Raw genomic sequence first — 27,049 nt, 5'->3', positions numbered from 1 at the left:
ACTAAGTCACAATTCAACCTAGAAGTTGTAGAAAACATGCAAACAGACAGGCAGATAGACGGGATGCCCTTTTGAGCCTCAGATAAGGAATATGAGTCAATTTTTTTTTCGGGAAAAACAGTTAGTAACGATGATTATAACTACACACAATACACTGCCGAAAAGTGGAGCCAATTTCTTTCTTGCTCCTTTCCTCACCTTCAGTTTGCTGCGATCAACGTGGGAAGCGCGTATGGAGAAAGTCATAGGGAGGAATAAAACATACAGTTTACCAGAAGGTTCAACATAAATGGTGTATTTACAGAATTGAGCTAACATGTACAGTTGTTGAATACGAAGATTTCTTGGTTCCGATTAAGAACGATTTTAAACATTACCCACTTTTTACCACATATAATATTTATTTGATTTACCTCAATATGTTTAGGTGTGAGGTTAGAAGGACCTACAACCTACTCCGAAAATTTGACGAACTATCCTGAAAAGAAACTTGGAGCATTTTGACATGTCTGACTGTTTTGGACAGATTTTTCCCTTTTCTTTGGTGAATCCTTTATTATCGAAGGATTAAAAGCATCACTCCTCGAATCAGGGGTTATACGGGTTTCCGATGGAGTATTCGTAATCGGGATCGGAGTTTATTGAGAGAAGGGTGATTCCGTTCGTTTCTTCCTAATTGCCGTAGAAAACAGCCCGGAAGATACAGCTTCGAGCTTTCCGGCGCACTATTTTCTACTAGGAGTTTGATTGGAGCGCGCCGCATCTCCCAGGCCGTTTTTTACGGCAATTAGGAAGAAATGGACGGAATCACCCCCCTCTTCATAATCTACTATCTCGTATATGACTACTCCATTTGAAATCCGTACCACATCAGATTCGTGGGGTGATGCCTTTAAGGACAGCATACAACGGATCTGACAAGATGAGCGAATCTGCAGGAAAAGTTGGAGATGGGGCTGTAGATCGTGGGTTCCGGAGAGGGTTGATCTCTCCGTAATCATAGTGAGAAAACGGATATCGTGTTTGTTCCTATGATGCAAGTGAAAACGCTTTACTATTTTGCACGAGCGAGCGGCTGCGGATTTATGAGGTTCCCTCACGAACCCTTTCAATTGAAACCAATGAATTGGCTACTGACGGGGCTGGAACGTGTACAAATAGGAGCGTTCTAGAGAACCTTGTATGAACTATGACAGTTTCCACGTCGTTTTTTTCTACGACGGTTAGGGAGAGCTGAGCAGAACCACGCCAGATTCAGCAATCTACAGCCTCATGTTCACCTTTTCACGCGATTCCCTTCACCGCGTGGTGGTATGATGCCTTTAGTTATGATTGTCTTTTGAACATGAAATTAGCTTCGTACGCCTTCCAATTTGGACTTGATCGTTTGATTTGTGGTGATAGAACTTTTTCGTTTGTTCTATCAATCGCTATGGATATAGAAAGAGTTTCGAGAATCTCTTATCTTTTACAGGTGGTGCATTCCATGAGTGACGTTTCGATAGTTTTTAGCACTTCGGAATTTGGTGCCTCAAAGTTTTGCTAAATATTTATTTTAATTTTTATTTCCATGAACTGCGCACAAAATGGTCACATGATAGGAAATCGTATACAACATGAATAATTAAAACACAATTTATCCTAGAGATTAAAGTAAACGCACACATTTACTCGACATGTTCTTCAAAATTCACATGAAGAAAATGGAGTCAAGCGTTTCAGGCAAAACAGAGAGATTTCCATGAAATTGGGAGTGCCGCTGCTCCTTAGATTGACGAAGTCAATGAATCCTTAGAAGGTATGAATGACATTTTACGGAAATCCTTGGACCCACTAATGATTTCCTTTTGTGGATTTTGATCAAGATTCTGGGTCGATGCTGGTAGGCAGTGGTATGGTACATCTCAAGATGAGAAGAATTAATCCAAATAGGCGTGCTACATACCAAGTGGGAAGAGGAAGAGCTAGAAATTAGAGCTGGAAACAGACGGAGTGCCTCTGCAAAAAAAAAGACAGAAAATTACATTATCACAAAAAGTTTATGTCCACGAGAAAATGGAATTTTTGATGATTGAATTAAGGTGTCCAATGTCATGTGAATAGAAAATTTCTGGAAAAAATTTAAGCACTTTGTACATAAAAAGAATTATAAAATGAGGACAATTAAAATAATACTAGTGTCAATATTGATATTAAAATAATGTATTTTCAAACAAAGAGCTACTAACAAGACTCAGTTTTCTAAAAGAATTGAGTATTGATGGCATAATTTAGAAAGCAGAACTTATAACTAATGAAGAAGTAAATAGAAGAAAAGAACGAGAACTTATCACTGATTTGTGTCAATACATGCGAAGCTGTTGTTCGATCCTATCATACCGTAAATAAACAGTCAACAGGTATTCAGATGCTAACAATTGATTCCGATATCGAGCGGTCTCATGACTGACGACGTATTTGTCGCGCTTATTACACGATATTGAAGACGGCATAACTAAACTTATTTATTGACATTACCCATAAATAACCTGCCGACATCGCGTTAAGGGAAGAACATATGCTTAATAGCAGTTTTAATGTTGTACGTTTGACCACTTAAAGGCAGCGTATCATGAAATTTGCGCAGTTTGGAAACCTCAGAGAACCCATAGAATCCGGGTTGTGGATCGCAGAACCTAGCGTGAATCCGCTCAGCTTCCCCCAATCGTCCTAAAAAAACGGCGTGGGGATGGTGTGTGCAATTACGAGGTAGTTAGAACACGTCCCGTTGTATACATTGGATCCTCAGCATATTCATTGGATTTATTCGAATAGGCTAGTTCAGAGACATCGCTAATCTTCGACTGCTCGCTTCTGTACGGCGCGTGCACAAAGGCGCGCATATATATTACGTTTAGTCGAAGGTTCTCGGATGATATGGTAGTGATGACTTCTAGAGATCATCACTCAGCAAAGAGCTAACGAAAATGAACCTGTTAACTACCGTTTGATAGAGTATAAAAGGCTCTTCGAAGTGTAGGTTAACAATTACAATGAGCTAGTTCCTTTGCTTCCACCATGTCGCGCAATTTTAAGCCGTCGTCACTCCACCTCCGCAACGTCATACACTTTCTTCATTTATCTGGCCAAGGAACCCGACTACCGATAGACGTCTAAAGAAAGATTACCCGGAGCAAACCCCCGCTAGACGTATAGCCTACTAAACGTAGGTGAGACTCGAAGTTCGCGTCAGGCCACTATTCCATAAAAGATGGAGACCGTTCAGGACGCCCGATGGAGTTGGGTTTGGACCTGCTGTGGAGACAGATGAAAGCCGATCCGTATCAAACCACTTGCGAGCTGACAGTCGCTCTTGCGGTGGATCAAACCACAGTTGTTCGCGCTTTGAAGTGAATCTGCAAGGTGCGAAAACTAGGTCGATGGGTACCACATGCTCTGACGCACTGTGACATGGACTGCTGCGCTGTATGGCACACACGCTCAAGCGCACCCATAAGTGGCTTGAGCACTTTGTCACCTGGGATGAGATTTGGTTTCCTTATTCTAACATTCACTTGCGTGCCTAATGGGTTGACGAAGGTGCGGATGCAGAAGACGTCGTTAAACTCAACGTACACGCCAAAAAGGTTATACATCACAGAGTCGAATACTGCTCGCCGAGGGATGTACAGTGACTGCACTCGTCTATATCGAACAACTGAGGAATTTAAAAACAAATGTACGTTTGCAGCAGCACAAAGTCTACTTCCAGCACGACAACGCTCAGTCACACATTGCAAGAACGAGCAAGGCTGAACTGATGAAGTTCGGCTGGACCATTTTATCCCACCCACCGTATTCCTCAAACCTGGGTCTCTCGGATTACCACCTTTTCTCATATCTCCAACGTTAGCTGGATGGTCAAGACTTCCAAACCCGTGACGACATCAAAAGCTACTCGAGCAGTCCTTGAAGGATCAGTCTTCAGCGTTCTGGAGGAAGATCTGCCTTAACGTTTGCACAAGATCATCGATGCCATTGGGGCATATTTCAAATGTTTCATGGTTATCGTTCAAAAAATTTAAGATAAATAAAAATGTTGTCAATTTGTCCGATGACTTTCGACTAAACCTAGTAGTTTGACTAAACCTAATAGTTTGTTACGAGAAACGTCACCACTTTCCATTCGAAAACGGAACGTTTACGATATGAAGTGGAAAACCGAAAATCGGAAATCTGAAATAACTAATGAATGCGACGTGGGATTTGTACATATTTGAGAAAAAAAAGGCCACCAGTGTCAGATATTAGAAAATATTCTGAGTAGTTATTAAATAGTAAACACTCAGTGAACACAGTAACAACAGTAGACGCAACGTGAGGAATGATGATTCAAACGCAGAAGCTTTGCACTCAACCAAGCAAATTTTCCGGAATTCGATACGTTTGTACTTGCATATATAACTCAGAAGCAAGAGCTCCGAATATACAAATTTTCGTGGTAAATTTTTACCTCGCTACTGGCGGGTGTACTCAAACTGATCTTTGTGAAAGATCTTATCTCGTTGATTCTATCAGTACTTAACGAGATCAGATTACACCATTCCCGATTTCTTGCAATTGTTTCCGTTGAACAAGTGCGACGGTTGTGATTCTCAGCACAAAACTGGATTTCCAAGAATGCAGAGCCACGACGGTGAATAGTTGGAACTTCTGGAAAGAGGCTCGTGTTTGCGAAACATATAAACATACACGACAGAGCAGACAATTAAAAATTTCTCTGTTACATGAAAGAATCCTAGGAGTTGTGCTTGGATACGAGTTCCAAATGCGAAATTAGTACTGATAAAACGTTCTTCTAGTAGTTTAAAGGGGTTTTTTCATCATTCACTCAACACTCGTGAAGCATTCTTTTGAGACAACTGCTGAGGCTACTGGGTCATCTTCGTCATTTTCATCAGTCATGGTCATCTTGTCATTTTAGACTTTAGACATCTCATACTGTATCTTTCATCGATTGTTTATCTTAACAACCACCATAGAAGTTTTTCAATTAAAAAATATTAAAATAATGATTACAATTGTGAAAAATATTTACGAAACGAAAAAATGACATTTGAGACATATTGAAGACCATAGAAAGTTTTTTTTGAACCACTCGAATAAGAGCAGGATATATAATTTCAAATGAGACATTATGATTATTTCAGTTTGAAACTGGTCAGCAACAAAGAGTGAATATACATTTTACTGATCAGTGACGACTGCAAGGGTGCTGATAGGCTCATTTCGAAAGGACGGAATTCAGTTGATAAGCCAGAGGCCAAATGTAAAAAGACTGAAGACTGTTTTCTGGCATCTGAGCGAATAAAATCAATAAACATGGAAGATCTATGTTGAAAAACGAGTTCATGCGAATGCGAATGAAAAAAAAAACAAACGGAAATTTATAGTCTCTTCTTGAAATTTGTGTAAGGAATCACAAAACTCAAGTGATCAGTGTGACAAAAACGGCTGAATCATTCTTGCCTTGCCCATTCCGTTCTTTAAGCATAAGTCAGCGTCAGTCACGTCAGCATAAGTATTGAAGTCAGAGGATAAAGGCACTGAAGTATCAAACCACTTCGGATGCGTCAACGCGTTTTACTGCAACTGGTAATCGTTGAGGTCTTGAAACGTGTCTTGGCCTAAACAATGACTTGCGGAGCCAGCCGATAACTAGCTCAGTGTTTTTATAATAAAAATGGCGTTATTAAGCTAAATTCTTATTTAACAGGTTTTTGGAAACGAATAAAATGAAATGAATTAACCAAATTTTCTTCCTTGTGGTTGAAGAAACTAGAGGTGAAAAGAGATCGAAATACTTTTTTTTTGTCCCAATCCCATAGACTAGCGATAATTCGCAGTGAGAAGAATTAGTGAAAGCAGCTTATAAAAACTAAAATAACGTTGGTTAATAAATAATCGGAATAGTTGGAATTTCGTGTTAGAGCTATTTGGATGCAGAAATTATTCATACAACTGACATTCGACGGCCACCGTCTTTAAAAGGAAAGCACAATTTGAAAACTTATACGTCATTCTTTTATGAGCAATCATTCAATGAACGATCATGAAACAATCGACCACTCTTTTATGAAAATCTTTCATGAAGGCATTTTTTTTAGATTTGGATTTTTTTAGATTTCCTCGGCATATTGACCTTTCAATAATTAATTTCTTTAATTGAGCCTGACATGGGGTTGTTACTATCCTTTACTCGTAGCTAACTTTTCTGCACTATCGCCTTCTTCAAAGTCTGAAAGGATGAAATCGAACGTGATTAATCCGATGAAACGACCAATGCGCCAAACAAAGAAAGTCCTAAGTTTATGGTTGACCCTCATAGAAAAGAAGCAGAGAAAATCGTACGTTAGGATTAGATTACTCCCTGCCACTGCTAGATACCTGTTGTGAGGTGACTAGTGCAATCAAATATCAGTCTTAAATAGGGTACGAGTTCTCGCGTAATGCAGAAGCATTTCTTTTTGCGATTCATCTTTGGGCCCTTGGGGTGGATCCAAAAGTCTTTGCGCGCCGCAACGATATGTTCGCGCGCCAAAATCGTGATCACAACCAGGGTCAAGCGTGTATTGAGAATTTTTCAACAAGGGGGTCGTAAGAGGGGTGGGAAAATCAAGAAAGAAAAACAGAAGTGAAAACTGCTTTTTTTCAGACGTAGTGCTGAAACTTGAAGGAGGATCAGCAGTGAATGGTATGTTTTTACCGCATATCAGAAGATATTAACAACTGAAACGTATTGTAAGGCTTTTTTTCAGGTCCCGATATTTGCGACAAAAAAATGGAAGAGTTGTCTCAAAGAAGAAAAAACGTCAATGATGCATATTCAGTACTTGAGTTCTGTTTAATATAAAAATAAATGATATAGAATAAATAAATTTGTTTAATATTCGAATAACCGATTGAAGAAGACTCGCTGTTGCAGTTGAGGAAGACTATAGTAGCATAAAAAGTTAGGATAAAAAGAGGTTACACAAACCAAAAAATGATTTTTAAAAAATTTATTCTTCATAATTCCGGTGATGAAATTACTGCGCTTTTTGAGCCAATCTTGAAGATGGACGACTTAGCATTTTTTGCTGCTCTAACTGATGCTTGATGACGTCGGAGTCGCTTTGGTGGCACAAACCGTGAAAAATCATAAGTCGCGTACGTGCAAGGCGGTAAGGGAGTCCATATTACCTGAACGAAAAAGAAAGCCTTCAGAAAGGAGAAAGAAGAAGCTCGTAGACGAAGGAAACGTACCAGTGACAATAGCATCCTCTCTAAAACATCAAGATTTCTATAAACAAGCCTCTCGGTTACTTTTGAATTAGCGCAAACAATTGAAATCTTGAATAAATGTGATGCATAATAAATAACGTGATAATGTTGTGATGTGATAAAATAGGTAACCAATTATTTTAAATGCAACTAACTACCTAAAAGTTTTTATTCTTTCAAAAAATCGACTTGTTGTCAAATCCATCAAGTCTAAGCACTACAAAATTACAGTTCTACAAAGCAAAATTGCAAAATTACAGTCTACACTACAAAATTTTGTGTTGCTAATTTATATGAAAGAAATGAAACTAACCAGAGGTGACTTCGTATTGAGTACTAAGAGACCATAAAAGGCAATCTTCATAGCTTGCACAGTGCTTCGGCACTCTTCGTCACAGCCAATTCAATATATTGAAGATCCGCAGTTGCACGGGAACGCAGCGTCGAAAATTCGCTTAGGAACTGATGAAAAACGAGATCTTCAGAAGCTAACAGAAGTGTAAAAGCACTAAGTAAAAGTAGAAGCATAGCTGCAATGAAAAGCAAGTACGCTGGCTCAAGTTGGTAAGTGTAGTGCAAACTTATTTGTGCGCGACTACAAAGACTTCGATAAGGACAACTGTTAATTGGCCCTTAAATGCTCTGTTGAAAGAGGGCTGATGCTGGTAATTCACCAAGATTGGGTGGCTCAACGAGATTCCGCGATGTTTTTTATTGTGACTGTCAGGGATCAATCCCTGCGAAAGTGCTATTTTTGCATTTAGTGTAAAAGAATTTAAAGAGCAAATTTCTCATCCTACAGTGTCGAACTTCTTACTTTCAGTCGAAAAAACAGTTATAATGCTGCAACTGAGCGAAAAAAAGACATCTAAAGGTGCAGTTAGGGTTAAAGTTAGTACAAAGTAGGCTTCACGAGTTTCTGAATATCTACGCACAAAGCGAATTTTATGCGATCTGTAGAGAGAGATTTCTTCTATATTTCTACAAAGTTTGGTGCCTCTAGCTTTCCTAGTCTTTTTGAAACCTAGTTGAGAAAAATCCTCATTTTTGCCTCAAATTTCCGAGTTTTTCTCAACTAGCTTTTGAGAGAACCAGAACACCTACAGAGGCGAAAATTTGCAGTCAAGGGTTTTCCTTGATGCTCTATCCAAATATGAAGTCGAATTTTTCAACGGCGCTACCGCATCCTCGCAGCGGGAAAAAGAGCGAAATCTCAGATTTTCGGCAACGCGTCAAAATCTGTGTGACTTCAAACAATTTTCCATAACTCTGCTCATGGTTTATAAACCAATTCAGTTTGAAGTATGTTGTAGAGGAAGATTTTTGCCATCATAATTTTTACTTTTTTACAGGCAGTTTTCGTCTCTAAAAAAGCTAGTTGAGAAAATGTTGAGAAAAATGCCAAATTTCTCAACTTTTTCTTTCTCAACAACTAGGTTTCAAAAAAACCAGAGGGTCCCTGCAAAGGATTTTTTGACCGTTTTATAGCGCAAATCTTCCTCTACACAACGCAGCCAGCTTTATCTTCTTATACCTCTTCGTTAGTGAGTTATTCATGTTCACTTCAAGGTAACAAAATCCGACCTGCCCAGCAGTTATTTCCAATTAAGACCTGGTTTTAATCGCTAAAATAACCTCTATACAATGTTTTTATGTGGCAAACAGTGCCCTTAATACAATTTCAAAAAATTACCGGTGAAATGTTCTCCTCAGTGATTTTTTTTTTCGGTTTTGCAAAAATCTAGATTCCGGCGGGGATCGAACTCTTATCTGTTCATTTCCATTGACGATGAGTAAGATTGTTTGTTAATAGTTGGAAATAGTGTGAAAATTGTTTTAAAAGGTGTTCTCCTTCTTTTCCAGCTGTTTTTTCGTTTTGCAAAAATAATGGTTCTTGCGGGGATCGAACTTTGGTCATCTCTTTATCAATGTCAAACAGTACAATTGTGTTCCCGAATACACATTTAGACCTCACTTATCTTTTTAAATTATATGTCTACATATACACTGACTCACTTCTAATTCCTGCAGTAACGTCTACCTCGCACTAATCCGAGCAAATATACCTAGAGGATATTTTTGATGAGTAGCCAGTGTGGAATGGGTCGCGACCTACCGGTAGCATCTTCGACAAACTGACTGCCTTCTAGTTAGCCTTTTTTATTATCTTGACACGTCTTTTAATCTCCTCGACTAATGATAATCATTTATTGGATCTATTCATACACTAATTGCAGTATTTACAGATGTACCAGGATATTTCCTCCCTTACTCCTGACGAGAGCTCCATGCGGTTTTAAGAATTTAACTCCGAACCAAGACCTTCAGCGGAGTGGTTGCCAAAGAAGAAAAAATTGAGAGATGCATGGCTCACATCTCAACATAAGACGACGACGACGACAGCTCCACCCTCTGATCGATCCTCTACTATTCTTTTCACAGTACTCGGATTAATCGCTTTGATAATGATCATCGCGCTAGTGGTAAAGGTTTTTTTTTGCAAACACTTTTTTCCAGTCTATTTGTGAGCTTTTTGAAATTCGTTACAAAATGTTTTCTGCTATTATCATTATTTCTGCTCAGACTTGAGCTGTGAAACGAAACGCTGTTAAACCGCAAAGGAAGCGTGACCGCGAAGTCCAGGATCATCAAGAACTACTCGAGCAGTCTATTCGCTCGAGGTCTTTGCTGCTCGACATAGAAAATTAAAACCATTTATCAAATTTATTATATAAGCAAATTCCAATAAACATCTTCCTCTGCTGTCTTCTCACTGCACTGTTCCACATCTCCAGACGAGCTACCTGGAAGACATCTTATTACAGAAATTCTACAGAAAATCAAACACAATATTCTAACCTTGTTTAGATCGCTCCATCGAGAGGTTGAATGCTTTTCTACCTCGATTATTTTTCTTGATCTTCTTCCATCTGGCACACGTCACGCGTCATCTTGAACATATAATCAACATGAACATATAATTTCTAGTTATTATTTATTCCATTAATATCGCTGTATTACAATATATATTTTTACTTTGTTTTACTTGTAGCATTACTATTTCTTAAAATAATTTGTTATTTATTTATTATATCGTATTATTTTAATTTATTTATTAGGCGTTCATTTGTTTTTTAAATTCTTTTTATTATTATACCCAAATTTTGATTGTATGGGCAGCTATACTGGTAGGAACGAGATGAGGGGGTCGTTTTTGGGAGGGTCCGCGAGGGGGGGGGGGGGGGTCGTTTTTAGGAGGAAGTTTTCCCAACTATGCTCTTGACCCTGATCACAACTTCAAAATCTTCTACCAACGAGCACCTAGTGCAGTGGAGCCACATGATTTCCTTTAGCCGTCCAGGTATTCTTTACACAGGTCTAATACATAGTGGTCTAGCTGTTTCTCCCACGTATTCGTTACCATACTGCACACAGCAAATCAGATGTACAACACAAGAAGTAATGCAATCACCTTCGCTATTATCTGAACATATTTTGTACTCCGGTGTACTGCAAATACAATCATATAGGCGACTGCGTATGAAGCTTTGCTTAAGACTATTAGGGAAGAGCTCCACGACACCAACAGAATCTTCGACAGCAACAGATAAAGGATAATGAAAACCACTGACAGTGACACTGACATTTGACAGCCACTGTCCCTCAAAGAAATGTGCAATTTTAAAGCGAATTCGCTATTCTTTTTATGAACAATCATTCAATTTTTCATTGAAATTGAAACGGAAGAGATACCAATGAATGTGAAATTAAGAGTGAAAGAAAGTATCATAAGACAGAACGAAGGATCACCGGATACCATATCCGATGAAATTGAACTGCAACCTATGATGACCATGAAGTATCAAATGCGCAGAAGAAAAATCGCATTGGAAAAACTTGGCACCTCGACGTTAATCATTAAAGTATTGTCTGATCCGTAACCGTACATGATCATTTATCTAGAACTAGCTTAGAATTAGCTACGTCAACATCTTGTCTTGGTGGGGCAATATCTTAATGATTAGAAATCACTCGACCGTCCCCACCGTTTTTATAACCACGCAGTTCAACGATGCAGGACTGGCAACGAAGGTGGAATTTTTCTACGTCACTTTTGGAAGAATTTTTCTGAACAGTTAAGTATCTGTGAAACCATAGTTATGTCCTTTTTTAAAATAGTCGGAAATTCTTCTTTTAGTAGTTTTCCGCTTTCAAAGTGATATAGAACTACGAAACTTCGAAGATGCGGAGAAAACTGGTACCATTTATACTTTGATTTCTTGCTTTTTTCATTGGTAAACAACCAGAACAAGCTAGCTCACAATATAATAGTAACAGAATGTAGATCATCACAAAGTTTTAAAGGGGAGCAGTAGCTGTCGCTTAGCTGATTATCGCATTTTGAACAACCATTGTAAAAAAAAGAACTTTTCCTGGTCAGAGTGTGCAAAACTGCAGGAGTTCACTTTGTGAGATTATGATCGTACTTCACCTTCATTGTGTGTTATTCAATTGATGAAACGGTTTGTGAAGCTAAGGCTAAGAGTTTTCTTTTCGAAGGAAGAATTATTATGAAGTTAGACGAGACCGAACTTTCTGCTGTTCTCTGAACTAAGAAATACGACAATGCGAAAACAACCTTCCAATTCTTTTTATGGAGGAGACAACCTTTAAAAAAACATTCACCGGATAGAAATACTTAGAAAGAGTGACGACGACCCAATTCACAACTCTGCTCTTGTATTGCTCGGAGGACGAGTCAGGAAGGTGCTTGAGGTTGTTAGTGTTCAGGAGGAGAACCTAGAAAAGCAATTTAGACAGAGACAATGCAACCACTGGAATGACTTTCTAAAGTACAAACAATCGTAGTGCTTTCAGAAAATTCTAGAAAAGACAAAACTCGTCATAGAAATCCCTGTACTGCAATACTTCATTCACTGAGATCACCGCTGATCTATGTAAAACTAGCCCCTAGATTTGAAGAGCAAGGAATTGCGCTTGCTCAAGTGAAAAAGTGGTACGGAGATCTTATGATTGGTCCATTCACCGACAACCAACTTCTGCTGGGGAGACAGTCGATGAATTCCAGAGACCCTCGTCGGAAACTCTCAGCTGCCATAACCAAGTAGTGTTATAATGTATCAGAAACGAGATGCAGTAAATGTATAACGAATACAACGGTAAAACAATTAGAAAACTGCGCTGAAGCGATAACTAACTATTGCAGCACAGAACATTTCACAAGGTATAAAATTTGAATTCTTCAGAAGATTTCGTCCATTTTCTTCAACATTCATCTAACTTTTGCCTTTGTATACTTTATTAACTTGGATACTTAGATGGCCCGTCTTCATTAGACGTGCTGGCCCAGCATCTCTTCCACTCGTTTCTTTCCCTAGCCATTGTCATCCAAGATGTTCTCAAGCTTCGTGAGTGACATTGACGAGGTCCTTGAGCCGTATCCAGCTGAGCTCTCAGCTGGTCCATCCGTGTAGCGAATACGTCACCCCATCTCGTTGGCGGTCTCCCTTTTAGCGTCCCTTGGGATCCATTCTGGGAAGACGGTACATTCCTCTTAAGTCGGAGCTATGAAGACCGGCTAGGTGTTGTGTGCGCCGGTTAAACTTCAGAAGACATCTCTCAAGGGCTCTGTGGGTAGTAGTTAGCTTCCTAGACGTGGCCACGGTGTCTGCCCACGTCTCCGCTGCGTAACAGAGCGCTGGAAGGACTGTCGAGTTGAACAGATGGGTACGAATATCTAGGTCCGTCAGTTGGTCCTTCCCTGACGGCTGCGAATGCTGCCCATGCTGTTCTCATTCTTCCATTCAGTTCTTCCTTCAAGTCGTTTTCCATGTTCATAGAACGTCCGAGGTATACGTATGACGGAGTTTGGATTTGGGAGCTTGCGTCTTTAGTTCAAGTTGTACTCCTCCGTCCTCGCAGTGGGCACCTTCATGAACTGTGTCTTCTTTCTGTCTATTCGTGGTCCTATTCTCTTCCCTGCTTCATTCAATTCGTTGAGAATCTTTTCTGCTTCATTGGTACTGCTCGAAAAGAGAACGATTTCGTCCGCGAAACGAAGGTTCGAAGGGAATCTTCCATCAACACATATGCCCCTTTCTTCCCAGAAAAGTGATTTCATTATCCATTGCAATGCAGCGGTAAACAGCTTTGGCGATATAGTATCGCCTTGTCGTACCCCCTTTCCAATGGGTATGGTGAGAGGGCAGTGGAAAAGCTGTATCCTAGTCGTGCAACGATCGTAGCAATTAGCTAATGTCCTCACAAACGACGCGTCCACACCTTGATCGACCAACGCTGACAGTATTGCATTCGTTTCTACGCTGTCAAAGGCTTCCTCATAGTCGAAGAAGGTTAGAACAAGGAGCGGTATTCCCGGCAAAGCTCTATGACCCTTGACACGGTCTGGATGTGGTCCAAGCAGCTGAACCCCTGGCGGAATCCAGCTTGTTCTTGGGGCGGGACTTCGTCCAGCGTCCCAGATGTGCGCGTGAGGATGATCTTGGTCAATACTTTGTATAACATGCTCAGCAAGCATATCGGACGGTAGTTCCGAAGGTCCTCTCGGTCACCTTTCTCATGGATAAGAACGGTTCGCGAGGTCTTCCACTGGTCTGGGATCCTTTTTTTCTGAAAGTAGGATGTCATGTGCGCTGCTAAGATCACATGAAGCAGATGGCCACCAGCCCGAAGAAAGTCTGCTGATATAAAATCAGGTCCGGGGGCTGTGCCAGGTTTCATGCTCTCGATAGCGACTCGTACTTCCGAAGGGAGAATCCGTGGTGGAGCTTCACCAGTGAGGATGATCGGGCTTGACACAGGAGTTGATGAGCGGAAAAGGTTCGAGTAGAACCTATCCGTAATGATTTCCATCTCACGACGAGAAGACGTGCGAGTCCCGTCTTCGCTCAGCAAGGTTGCTAGCGGAATATTATATTCGCGAAGATCACTGCGGCACTTCTTTAGACTCGATCTTTGTGCTGCTTCCAGAATCTTCTTCTGCCTGTACTTTAAAAGATCCTCCTGCAACGCTTTTCTGCAGCTAGTGTTTGCTACTAACCGCTCAATGTGCGATGCATTCGGATCAAGCCTTTCCTTCCAACAGTTCCTTAGTGGTCTTCGAGATTTGATCCAAGTTTGTCGTGCGCGGCTTCGAGGCACGTTCAGCACAGGCTCGTAATCCTATGAGCAGCATCTTGTAGTCCACGTTTGGGTCCTCCTCAATGTACCAGTCACCTTGGGACAAGGAGTCCTCGCAAATCGTCGCAGACGACTTCTTTTCTTTTTCGTTTGCCGTTTTGCCGATAGCAGATGTTCTTTTCCATCGTGGGGCTATGTCGTATTTTCGCACGAAGGAGACGGTGATCAGAACCACTACAAAAGGATGGTACTACTGAGACGTCAAGTAGACACCACCTCCGGTTGGTGAATCCCATGTCCACCGACGATGATCTTTTTTCATGAAAAGAGAGTTCCCATGAAAGAGGCGAGCGGCGGACAACAACCCGGCGAGACGATTGCCATTTTCATTCCGGTCCCCTAGTCCAAATCTTCCAATCCTGTATTCCTCTTCTGTGGCCTTTCCTAGTTTTGCGTTGAAGTCTCCGACAACGAATTTGTAGGACTTCTCGTTGCGGACTACTTCCTCCAGCTCCTCGTAAAACGCGTCCAATTCGGATTCATCAGTTGCTGATGTTGGTGAGTAGCAGTTGATGGTACTGATGGATTTTTGGCGTAGAGGGTGGAGGCGAAAAATGGCCAGACGAGGTGACAGGATCTCGTAAGATTCGAAAAGATGGACGACAGATGGTTGCACAACAAAACCAACACCGCCTACATTTCGCGACGAAACTCTCTCCACGAATGACGAGTGTAGCGTCATTCACCTGTCGTACGTCGCTCCTTCTGCACTTGGTCTCCTGCAGAACAATCATGTGAAATTTGATACGCTCTGCAGCTCCGAGAAGGACATGCAGGTCAACGTCTGTGGAAACTGTTCTCGTCTGAGACGGCAGTGTGCAGGGTACTGAGGCAGTGAATATGCTGGAGTGGCAAGAAGACTTTTCCCCAAACTAAGCAGCCATGCCACGGCGAGCTTAGCTTTCACCACAGGTCGTCGCCCAACCTATATGGATCAGGGAACCACCTTGCGACATTTTGCCAAGACGGTGGTGAATCTTATCAGTGGTTTACTCTTAGCTAGGCTTCCGATTCTGAGAATTCGGAATGTCGGATGTGTCGAACTCCTTCTCAGTTTGGGAGACCCTACCGGAAGACGAACCTCCGCTGTGCATCGCAGTTCGACGCCCACCTCCACGCCACTATGAAGCGGTAAACCGTTGTGGAGGGTACATTATTTATCAACTCAAAATTTGGCTACTGTTGATAATTTTGACTGTTGATAACCGCTTCTCCACCAGCAGCACATAAATGACGCACCGTCAATGCGCTCACTGATAATTTTGTTTTTGTCCATATTATGAAAGTCATAGTTATGTACTTTTTTCTGAGTTTTTATTTGATCATTCACATGGTAAATCTAGAAATTAACAACGCGTTTTCTTATGAACTCACTGGCTATTTTTGTTAGTTAAAGGCACCATACCACTAATCTGGTGTGGTAGGGATTTCAGGTGGAGTATCTGTATACGGGGTCGTAGATTATGGAGACCGGGGTAGTTTCGCTCATCTTCCGCTCAATCACTGCAAGCAGCCGCCCCTGAATGCTGTTTTGTGCGAGGCCTTCTATTGCAGCGCGCCACCCTTGCACGCGCATCGCCTCCCACTGCCTAGCAGTCCGAATTGATTTTCGACGAACCGCAGGGCGGAGGCGGCAAAAGTGGTGGAGCGTCGCAATAGATGGCGTCGTACAAAACAGCATTCTAGAGGCGGCTGTTTGCAATGATGCAGGGAGAGATGAGCACAACTACCCCCGTCTCAATAATCTACGACCCCGTATACGTATACTCCACCTGAAATCCGCACCATCTCAGATTCGTGGTGTGCTGCCTTTAAATGATGAGAGCATGTGTTTGAAGTGATCTTTAGCAGAGTCGTAACTTTCTAGCGATATAAATTCTACACAATGCGTTCTTTGGCTAGTTTACTGTGTAGTAAACACAAAATTTATTGGTTGTGTGTGTGTGTTTTATGCAAGCGATGCTGATCTTGCGGATGTAGGGTTAAAGTGCACTACCTACACGACATTGAAGTCAGCTATGTTTCACATGGCTTACTTCATCGTTGAAACACTCGATACCATATTTTGGTTCCATCGTGTTTGTAAGGTCGTACATGCACCAAAACAAGCACTTTATGAATTGTATGAAGTCAACAGATTTTGAATCTCCATGTGCGACTTTCGATAAACCTCGGCATTTTGATGCTTCAATAATAGTAATAATCCTTTATTCGTGGCTAACGTTTCGGCAATATCGCCTTCTTCAGAGCTTGAAAGGGGTAAAATCCAACGTGATTAATCCTCTCCGCCCGACAAAGAAAGTCCTGCGTTAACCGTTGGGCCTCATAGCTAATAGTAGAAGATAATGTCGTACCTTAGGATCAGCTGACTGTCCTGCCACTGCTATATACCTGTTGTGAGGTGACTAGCGCAATCAAATATCAGCCTTAAATAAGGCGCGAGTTCCCGCGTAATGGAGAGGCATTCCTCCTTGCGATTCATGTTTGGATTCTTGGAGTGGATCCAAAAAGCCTCCAGAGCCTTGCGCGCCGCAATGCTAGGTTCGCGCGCCAAAATCGTGATCTTAACTTCAAAATCTTCTCCGTTATGACGCCGCACCCTGTGACCACCCAATGCAGTGGAGTCACATGATTTCCTTTTGCCGTCCAGGTGTTCTTTGACTCGAATACATAGTGGTCTAGCTGTTTCTCCTATCTATTCGTCACCACACTGCACACAGGAAATCATATAAACAACACATGAGCTCATGCAATCACCCTCTTTGTTATCGGGGCATATTTTGCACTCCGGTGACGTGCAAATACGATCATATAGGAGATTCCGAATGAGTATTTGCTTAAGGTTATTAGGGGGGAGCTCTACGATGGCAACAGATTCTTCAAGTTTAGCTTTCCTCAGACACCTCCGAATAGCAGCGCTAACCTCATCGGAAATAAACGGTACACAAAAGGGTACTTTCTCCACACCAGATTTGTTTCGGGTTTGTGCTCGTTTTGTGATAGGTCGCATAGGTGTGCAGTCGTTACTGACCGCAATTTTCCTATCAAGCTCGATAGACTCTTGTCTTCCTTCTCTTCTCTTCCAATGTTAACAGAAGTGGCCGTGCGAAACAATGAAATTTCAGATTTTGAATTGTTGCCGAAAATCTGAAATTTCGCTCTTTCCCGTTGAGAGATTACTGTAGCACCGTTAAAAAAAATTCCATATTTTGATAGAACATAAATGGAGAACCCTCCACTGCAAATTTTGGTCTCTGCAGGTGTTATGGTTTCTTCAAAAGCTAGTTGAGAAAAATTCCAAGAAAATTCAAATCAAAGAAAATTTGAGACAAAATTTAGAATTTCTCTCAACTAGACTTCAAAAAAAAAGATGTAGAGGAACCAAACTTTGTAAAAATATAGAAGAAATCTCCTTCTACAAATCGCATCCAGCATCATTGCACGAAACTCACTTTGAGCGTCGATATTCAGAAGCTCGAGGATCCTGCTTTGTATTAATTTTATCCCTATTTGTGACTTTTCGCTCAGTAACAGTATCGAAATTGCTTTTCCGAGTGATAATAATGAATTCGTCGCTGTCGGATGAAAAATGTGCTCTTTTAACTGTCGTATACTAAATGCAAGAATCTCACTTTTGCTATGGATTGAACCCTGGCCACCCAAGATTATTGGACCGGCTCCCAGCCGACTACGTACCGGATACTCACGCTCTGATTCCATCTCTCATACTCAATATTCTCTATTTTCTTGATGAATTTTTTTCTAAACAACTCACTTTAAGCAAAGCCGCAAGGCTGCATTGTATAACGCATTGTATAATTTACACTTCTTTTTTTGTCTTCATACTCATGACTCCTCACATTTATCCTAATCTGAATGTCCTTCATTTATTTATTATTTTCCTAAATTAGTTTCGGACCAAAAGATGTGAAGTTATACCAGCAAAATCTTATAAAAAATACTTCACGCCATCTATTTTTCTAACATTTTGCATCCCTCAACATGAGTTCATTTGGAAAGGACAATCCCCTCGTCTTTTTCTCCTTGACCTCTTTATTTTTTCCTCTGCTGACAAGTCTCACGACAACATCCTCTGACACCTTTCTTACGACCTTTGACCTTGGGTCGACTTGTCTGGAGAACAGACTTCAAAAAAAAAATATCGGACTTACGGGATAACGATAATCCTCATTCTTGCTATTTTTGAAAGTTGGAATTTCGTTTTTAACGAAAATTTTCATATACGTAAAATTTGGAGCTATTAGATGCACTTTTCTCTCTTATTTCACCCGAGGATGTCTCTTGGTTCTGGTATGGTTACAACGCGGAGATTACCCCACATCACAAAATCCCACTGGATGTGCGTGATTCCCCATAATAATTAAGTAGCTCGTGAATTATAACCAAGTCGATGATGCAGAGCATGATGTTTAGCGGTAGGTGAGCAGAGTCAGCTATTTAGGTAGCAGCGTAGCCTAATCTCTTCTTCGTACCATCTCTTGAGGCACAGTTAAGGGATGTTCAAAAATCCGCCGACCCCTGTTTTACGCGCAGCCGCGTGGGTGCAGCGCAGTCCGTTAGAGGTTCCGCTGCCTGCACGATAGAGTGGATGTTTGAATCAGCCCTCATGCTTACCAAGCTTTTCATCCCTCCTAAGTAGATAAATTGGTTCCAGACTTGTCTGGGAGGATAAGAACATTGACCTGACATATCGGCTAGCCCCCGCAAGTCATTGCGCAGGTCAGTTACACTCAAACGTCCGCAGCAGCCCGCAGAATTCACAACCGCGCGGCTGGCGCCTCCCGTACGTGTCTGCGCTTGATGGTTATTGAGAGTCCACAACAAAGCGCAACTCTGCGGGCAGTTTAAGAGGTACAAACGACCAGTTACACGTAAAGTTTAAAGGATTCTGAATTGAAGTGAACGTGGTGGTGCATCCCAAGCGGGTTGACTAACGCCAGACATTTTATCCTTTACACGTTATTCTGTATCAGTTTCTGTTTTACAAAAATTGTACTGATAATTTAGTTGTTGTAAAATTTTACCGTCACTAAGGGTTCTCTCGATAATGTGACACTAAAATCGTGGAATGACTAAAACGAGAGCCGAAGAGTGGAGAGTGAGATGGCGCACATTATTGAATGGGGTGAGGGACGGGAAAAGGGAGGGGAGAAAAATTAGCCAATGTTCCTTGTTTTCAACGAAAGAACAAACAAACATACGGACCTAATCAAACACGAGCACTCGGTCGCTGCTGCCTCCTGCAAAACGAAGATGATAAATGCAGTACATTTTCTTCATAACAATAACTTGTGGACTTCGCTCATTGCAGCTTTAGCTACATATAGAAGGCAAAAGAAACGAGGAAAAAAAGATTGACACAGTAGCATAAAAGAAAACTTTGAAAAATGATCACTGACTGTAACAGAATTACGTAAACAAAATGCACTTACAAGGAATTGTTACAAAACAATGCATGTTTTTTTTTGCAGCATATATCTCAAGTAAGGAAAAGAAATTTGCAAATGTGAGCCCACATCTTTTGCTTAAAGCATTCGTTCGTTGAACACTAAAAGACTATCTGCAGGTGCACGAGAGGTACTTAGTCAAGCACTGTCCCAGATATTTCCTTGCTTTTGGAGAACTGACAAGAACCAAGTGAGAATTAACGTGTAAGAAGCTCTCCTTCATTAGGGGAGGGGTCACAGCCGCTTAGTCGCAGGGTTTCGTGACGAGCCGCGAGGTGGCGGATATGGGGGTAATCGCGGTCCAAGAGCGACGAGTGCCTGAACTCAGTTGTTTCTACTGTGCTAGGGTCGGTTCATAATATTACTACATTTCCTGTGCCGGTCCGGCCAGAAGCCTGCAATCAAGTGACCGAAAAGTGAAAGGAGGCGGTTTTGAGTCACCTCCAACAAATAAGCTCCACTTGTCAACTCCGAGAGGACGAAGTGTTTTCCCAAAGCTCATGAGACCAGAGGCCGAAAACCTGCCCGTAGGTTTTAAAATTATATGCAAAACACAGTAACATGAAAGAGACTCCTCATTCCGAAGGAAACTGACACAGTAGTCGCAGGAAGGACGGGGTTGCAGGCTTCCGAAAAGGAAAAGGACTATGATGACAATCCGCACCTACAATGCAGGTACACTTGCATAGAAAGCGGTCGCTGAAGATACGATGGAAGCTGGGGTGAATAACAACGATGCCATCGGACTGAGTGGGAAGAGACTGCGCCACTCACTGAACGCTGTATATGACACTGAAGAAGAACTGCACTTAAGAACAAGCGACAGTTTTGAAGTTGGTGGAGTTCGTGTCCTGTTCACCACGAATATGGTTTTTATTTTATCGACGATCATGAGTCGATGTTTATCGAGCAAATAACGACCGAATTGGACTTTAACGGATGAGAAGATGAGATTCAACGTCAGCTTTGAACTTCTTCTTTTACACTCCAGTAACAGGCTACGAAGAGGAAGAAGTCAAAGCCTTTTATTTGGATTTAGAGAAGTTCTCCAGAAAAGATAACACCTACAAGGTTATGGCTGGCTATTTCAACGTCAAAATTGGCCTTAAGGGAACGCCTGAAACATTTTACATCGAGGCCCACGACCTAGAATGGAATGAGTATGGGGCGACCCCCACGTCTACTTGCCTTCTAACCAGTTTAGGAAAAATAGATATCTCATTCCAGAATCAACATGATGGAATGTCGGATGAATTCAAAAGAGAGAAGTTCTCTCTTTTGAATTCATCCGACATCCCATCATGTTGGTGATGAACAGTGCTTGACAACAGGATCAACTCTGAACATCCGAAGGACTTTCTACCACCCCTTATCAACGCACTAGCGAGGCTCTTCACTTGCTGGTTGTCGGAATGCAAGATTTCTGAGCAATGTAAAACCAGCAATACCGTGCTGTTGTATAAAAAGGGGACTCACAAGATGTCGTCAACTATCGCCCAATCCTCTTAGTGTCTGTCATCTACAAGCTCTTCACAAGAGTGATTCTAAACAGGATAGAAAGAACATTAGATGAAGGACCGTCATCCGAGAAAACAAGTTTTCGATAGTATAAGATGCAACTGTTTCTCACTTTCGTCGACTCGAAGAAAACCTTTGATTCACTTGAGACTGAAACGGTCGCGGAGGGCTTGGACAACCGAAGCGTCACTACACGAAATGCAAAGATACTTTGTGAGTTGTATAGCAAATTCATCAAAATTTTCCATTCTACAAAAATATCATGTTATTGATTTTAAGTGCGGAATAGATAGAAATGAAGTGATAAAACGCTGTCGAAAGAAGTTTAAAGAAATATACAAAGTTTTATTGTATAAAACGTACAAGCAAGTTATAAAATATTTGATATACGCTCTATATAAACATTACTTCTATATAAGATTTTGAAAAGATAAAATGTAAAAAGGGGTTTGAAGAGTGTATACAAAGTAATAAGGACGAAAATTTGTTGTGCGCATAGTTGCTGCAGTTGAATGTTGAATTCGTTGAACGACATCGGACAAACGCATGCTTATGCACTGCGTTTATACAGAACAGTTAGGACGTAAAATGTGTAAAATTATGAGATGTGCGAAAATATATGTATTTTATTCCTTTCCCTGCCGCATCTTTTTGAGTTAACATTTATTTGTGAGAACTTGCTCAAATGAAGTCAATGCAGATCGTGCATGTCACTCTTATCAATCATCAAATCTTTTACTCTTTGAACTTTATGACATGCCTCTAATGATATATTTTTTAATTGGATAGCAGGACCATTAGAACTTTCTGCGTCAATTCGTTTTCCACTCCTCTTCCTTACAAATTCGCAGCATTCCGCGTCGTCGCGTGGCGAGCGTAGCGTGGGGCCTTGATCAGAGAGCAGTGAGGGCAGCCTAGGTGATTTCAGCCGCTGAGATGTCTAGCTGGTGGAGCGGCAGCCGTATTTACGCGGAGGTGCGCGGCCCTGAAGGGAGGTGAGGTCAGCTGGTTTTCGCAGGTACCTCATGTCCCGCACCCGCTAAAATCACATAGTAACGTAACATTTAGTTCAGCACTCACGGATGAAATTTTTCTTGATCACCTTGATCACCTCGACTCCCGTTGGTCTTCGAACCGGTCGAGCGGGCGCCAGTAATTCTTCCATTTGTCCCGGTCGCGTGCCAGAGTAGCCCAGTGGTTCCTCCTTTCGCGTGGGACACGAAGAGCATCGTAATTTTCTTTGAAGGACTTCGTGAAGAAATCTGACCATCGGGTCGGCGGTCTTCCTGTATTACGCTTAATATCGCGGGGAACCCAGTCGCTCACGGCTCTGGTCCAACGGTTGTCATCAAAGCGCATCACGTGTCCGGCCCACCTTATTTCACTTTCCTTGGCAAATGCGGCGGCGTCTCTAATCTTCGATCGATAGGAGAGAACTTCGAGTCCCGTCCCTCACTTGCGTGAAACGGGATACTCCTAGCAACACTCTCTCAATTGCGCGTTCAGTGATGATCACTGCGTTTTCTTCCTGCTTGCGAAATGCCCAGGTTTCCGAAGCATAAGTCAAAGCAGGAAGTGCGGTGGTGTTCAAGAGGTGAGTACGGAGCCGGGTATTCTTGGTCTTCTTCACTACATCCTCGATGCTCTTGTACGCTTCCCAAGCCCCTCGTCTCCTTCTGCCCAGCTCGGCAGTTAGGTTGTTCATCATGTTCAATTCCCGACCCAGATAAACGTAGCTGGTGTATTCGGATATGTTCGTTCCGTTGAGCGTGAATGGGGCATCTGAAACCCATCCGGTCCTCATGAACACCGTCTTTTGTAGATTCAGCTGAAGACCGATGCATTCACATGTTTCGTCGAATTCGGTCAGCATTCGTTCCGCCAGGCTGATGCTAAGTGTTATCAGTACAATGTCATCAGCAAACCGCAAATGGTGTAGCTGCCGACCATCAACCTTCACTCCCATGTCGTCCCATTCCAACTTTCGCATTGCGTTCTCGACGGTGGCTGCGAATATTTTTGGTGAGATTGTATCACCCTGCGGATCCCCCTTTTCACGTCAATGATGATATTCTTGTAGAATGGCGAAATTCCGGTCTTGAAGTTACTATAACAACTCTCGAAGTACCTTTACGTACTGAGTAGGGACGCCTTGGTTGTCCAAGGCTTCCACGACCGCTTCCGTCTCAACTGAGTCGGAGGCCTTTTTCCTGAAAGTGACACAGAGCGGCATCTTGTACTCTCGTGATACCTCGATGAGTTTCGAAACAGTGTGAATGTGGTCAATCGTGCTGAATCCTTTTCGAAACCCTGTTTGCTCGCACGGCCGTCCTTCATCCAAGACTTTTTCACTCCTATTAAGGGTCACTCTTGTAACGAGCTTGTAGATGACGGACAGTAAGCAGATTGGGCGATAGTTGCCGATGTCATGTGGTTCTCCCTTTTTATACAACAACACGGTCTTGCTGGTCTTCCACTGTTTAGGAACCTTGCATTCCGACAGATAACGTGTAAAGAGCCTCGCCAGGGTGTTGATGAGTACTGGCGGAAGACTCTTCAGGTGTTCTGGTCTTATTCTGTCGGGACCGGATGCCGTATGATTTCTTACTGACATGATAGCATGTCGTATTTCGGACGGGAGAACCTCTGGAATGACTTGTCCGTCTTCCCTCAGATGGTGAGGAGGCAAGTGGACATGGCTGTCGAAGAGATCAGAGTAGAAGTCGTAGATGATTTCCTCTATCCCCCTTCTTAATGCAATGGCTGTTCCCTTTGGGCTCCGGAGAGCAGTCATCCTCGTCTTGCGACTGGCGAAGTCTCGACGGGCATAGCGGATGTTTTTCCCCGCCTCTGCAGCTTCAGCCAGCACTTCTGCTCTTCTCTCTTCAAGGTTTTCCTTAATCGCCTCTCTGCAAAGCCTTGCGAGCTCGGACGTGGGTTCTTGGTTCCCTGCGGCTCGTGCTGCTCCACGCTGGCGTATCAGCTCAAGAGTTTCAAGAGGCAGGCGCCTCTTGGTGGTTTTAAAACTCTCAGCCTTCTTCGCGCAGTCATGAAGGTGTTCAACAAGCCGGTCATATTCCTCGTCGGTGTTGTCCATTGCGAAATCTTCCCAAAAGCCGGCTAGCGTAGCGAAGAGATCCCAGTTGATGGTAGTCTTAGGATTTCTCTCTCTGAACTTGGCGGCTTTCTCTGCTCTCCTTGTGAAGGAAAATCTTCCTCGGAGGAGGCGATGGTCCGATCCCGTATAGAACTTTGGTACAACACCGACGTCCGTCAGGCAGAACCTTTATTGACGATGATGTGGTCTATTTCATTACGATACCCTCCACCGGGTGAATCCCACGTCCAGCGTAGAGAGGAGGGCTTCTGGAATTGCGAGTTCCCATGGATGGTCTTAGTCGTCATAATGAACTCGGAGAGCCTCTCCCCCTGGTCATTCCATTGTAGGCCGTGAGTCCCGATGTGAAGTTCTTCCGGCGTTCTTCTTGGGCCTACCTTGGCGTTGAAATCGCCAATTATGACTTTGTAGAAGGCATGATTCTTCTTCAACATTCTATTCTTCAACAGTTCTTCTCGGTAAAACTTCTCCTGGTCCATATAGAAAGTTTCGACTTCTTCTCCTTCGTAGCTTGATGTTGGAGCGTAAGCGACGAAGATAACCAAAGCTGGTGTTGGACCACATCTTCTCATCCGCAGACGTCCGATTCGGGTTGTAAGTTGTTCAAAAGAGTCGATGTTCTTTGCCATACTCGTGTTGACGAGGACGCCAACTCCACCAACACCTCTACTGTTGCATGTTCCTAAGAACAGTTCTTCTCCAGTTTCATATACGGCGTTGAGAGGGTGACGTCGTCTCGTCTCGGTCAGTCCGATGACGTTGTGCTTGATCTTCTTGGCTTGCATTATCAGATCTTCGATGTCCGCTTCCGATGCAAGCGTACGTGCGTTATAAGTACAGATCGCCATCTTAGTCCTCTTCCGTTTTGGTAGCCTACATAACTCCTGCAACCCCGTCCTACCTGGCACTACCGTACCAGGCTTTCCTCCGGAATCAGGAGACTCTTTTCTATTACTGTGTTTTGCGTAAAAATTTTAAAACCCATGGGCAGGTTGCAAGCCTGTAGTCCCATGAGTTTGTGGGAGAACTTCCGTTCTCCCGGAGTGGGCATGTGGAGCTTATTTGTTGGAGGCGACTCCAAACCGCCTCCCTTGCACCTCCCAGTCACTTGATTGCAGGCTTTTGGCCGGACCGACGTGCGGGATACATGAGGATGTCATGAGTCAGTCCTGGCTCAGCAGAAACAGGGAGTCCATCCCCTGAATCCACCTGCGTCTCTGGACAAACACAAGGTCGCTTTTGGTCCGCGATTAGCCCCCTATTCGCCACCCGGGGACGCGTCACGTAGCCTCGCGACTAACCGGCTGTGATCCATCTAGTGAGGGAGATCCGTGGAAATTTCTCTTACTTCCTACTTTCCGTAAAATAACTTCCCGGAAGATGCAGCGCATGCTCAAGGCTGCCCCAATCGAATAGAATCGAACACGTTGTAGAAAGTAGGGCCGGAACGCTCGAAGCCGTGTCTTCTGGGCCGTTTTTTACGCCAGTTAGGGAGAAATGGACGGAACCACCCTTCTCTCCATAATCTACGATCCCGTGTACGAATAATCCACCTGAAATTCATATCATCTCATATTCGTGGCGTGATGTTATTAAGGAATCATTGCAATGGAGCTAGGGCAATGGTTGCCCGAGAAGTTGAACAATGTCTGCTATCAGACTCCATGAAAGAACGAGAAAGGCTACTGGCTTAATTTCTTATGCGTCCAGATTGGCTTAAAGGATAAAGGATAAAGTTTCTGGCGTTAATCAATCCGCTTGGGATGCGCCCCCACATTCACTTCAATTCAGAATCGTTTGAGTTTCACGAACATGCAACTGGCCTATACAACGACTTGCGGTGGCTAGCCGACGTGTCAAGTCAGTGTTTTTATCCTCCCAGACAAGATTGGTATCAAGTCAACGACCCCGAAGGGATGAAAGGCTTGGCAAGCACTAGGGTGGATTCGAACCTCCGATCGATTGTGCAGGAAGCGGAACCTCTAACCGCTACACTGCACCCGCCCCCAGGTTGGCTTATCGCACAAGATAATATCACAAAAGTAGTAGCAAGAAAATCTTGGTTTCCTTTGGTTCTGCTCATCCATTTCAAATGAAGAAGAAAGCAGTGATTAACAGCATGTTCCACGCGGCAAAAGGCATCATGGTCGTGTTGAGAGAACGGAATCGCTAACTTTGGCTCGCAGAATTGCAGTTTTTAATGATTATGAAGTCCAAACATTTGAAACGAGACTTCCCCTTTCCGCTCTTCTTACATATCTGTTAAAATGAGCTCTGCTATTAGGTGGGGTCTTGTTTGAGCAGACTTAGATAGCCCATTTTAGATTGTGGAAACAGCACCGAATAATTTGAAGCCCCAGTTAGTTAGGAATCGCTTGTACGATACTATCTGTACAACACCAAACTGCATTATTTGTACCAC

General features: G+C 42.6%; 7 protein-coding genes across 9 annotated transcripts; all 7 read right to left on the bottom strand.

Moving 5' to 3' along the window:
* Positions 1-4,569: 4,569 nt before the first annotated feature.
* Positions 4,570-12,421, bottom strand: RB195_017434 (uncharacterized protein; the record flags this gene model as incomplete). Its single annotated transcript, XM_064184437.1, has 3 exons — positions 4,570-4,692; positions 5,509-5,585; positions 12,361-12,421. The coding sequence occupies 3 exons, from the start codon at positions 12,419-12,421 to the stop codon at positions 4,570-4,572; spliced, it is 261 nt and encodes an 86-aa protein (XP_064040318.1).
* A 203-nt stretch (positions 12,422-12,624) lies between these two features.
* On the bottom strand, positions 12,625-13,155 carry RB195_017433 (uncharacterized protein; the record flags this gene model as incomplete). Its single annotated transcript, XM_064184436.1, has 2 exons — positions 12,625-12,876; positions 13,000-13,155. The coding sequence occupies 2 exons, from the start codon at positions 13,153-13,155 to the stop codon at positions 12,625-12,627; spliced, it is 408 nt and encodes a 135-aa protein (XP_064040317.1).
* Positions 13,156-13,213: 58 nt separating this feature from the next.
* RB195_017432 (uncharacterized protein) lies at positions 13,214-13,861 on the bottom strand (the record flags this gene model as incomplete). Its single annotated transcript, XM_064184435.1, has 1 exon — positions 13,214-13,861. The coding sequence occupies one exon, from the start codon at positions 13,859-13,861 to the stop codon at positions 13,214-13,216; it is 648 nt and encodes a 215-aa protein (XP_064040316.1).
* Positions 13,214-15,205, bottom strand: RB195_017431 (uncharacterized protein; the record flags this gene model as incomplete). Of its 3 annotated transcripts, XM_064184434.1 has the most annotated exons (4): positions 13,214-13,824; positions 13,896-14,326; positions 14,384-14,505; positions 14,568-14,648. In XM_064184434.1, 4 exons carry the CDS (start codon positions 14,646-14,648, stop codon positions 13,214-13,216), a joined length of 1,245 nt encoding a protein of 414 aa, XP_064040315.1. The 3 variants fall into 3 exon arrangements, with proteins under 3 accessions (XP_064040315.1, XP_064040313.1, XP_064040314.1); XM_064184432.1 differs by lacking the exons at positions 13,214-13,824; positions 13,896-14,326 and adding an exon at positions 14,770-15,205 and having other exon boundaries at positions 14,408-14,697; XM_064184433.1 differs by lacking the exons at positions 13,214-13,824; positions 13,896-14,326; positions 14,384-14,505; positions 14,568-14,648 and adding an exon at positions 14,714-15,205.
* Positions 15,206-22,920: 7,715 nt separating this feature from the next.
* RB195_017430 (uncharacterized protein) lies at positions 22,921-23,499 on the bottom strand (the record flags this gene model as incomplete). The annotated part of the gene is made up of 1 exon (XM_064184431.1): positions 22,921-23,499. The coding sequence occupies one exon, from the start codon at positions 23,497-23,499 to the stop codon at positions 22,921-22,923; it is 579 nt and encodes a 192-aa protein (XP_064040312.1).
* A 117-nt stretch (positions 23,500-23,616) lies between these two features.
* RB195_017429 (uncharacterized protein) lies at positions 23,617-24,606 on the bottom strand (the record flags this gene model as incomplete). The annotated part of the gene is made up of 1 exon (XM_064184430.1): positions 23,617-24,606. The coding sequence occupies one exon, from the start codon at positions 24,604-24,606 to the stop codon at positions 23,617-23,619; it is 990 nt and encodes a 329-aa protein (XP_064040311.1).
* Positions 24,607-24,782: 176 nt separating this feature from the next.
* On the bottom strand, positions 24,783-25,475 carry RB195_017428 (uncharacterized protein; the record flags this gene model as incomplete). Its single annotated transcript, XM_064184429.1, has 1 exon — positions 24,783-25,475. The coding sequence occupies one exon, from the start codon at positions 25,473-25,475 to the stop codon at positions 24,783-24,785; it is 693 nt and encodes a 230-aa protein (XP_064040310.1).
* Positions 25,476-27,049: the final 1,574 nt, after the last annotated feature.

Source organism: Necator americanus, chromosome II, assembly GCF_031761385.1.
Source record: "Necator americanus strain Aroian chromosome II, whole genome shotgun sequence".
In the NCBI taxonomy this organism is placed as follows: Eukaryota; Metazoa; Nematoda; class Chromadorea; order Rhabditida; family Ancylostomatidae; genus Necator; species Necator americanus.
Note: the sequence above shows the minus strand (reverse complement) of the source record. Positions and strands in the feature narration are given on the sequence as shown.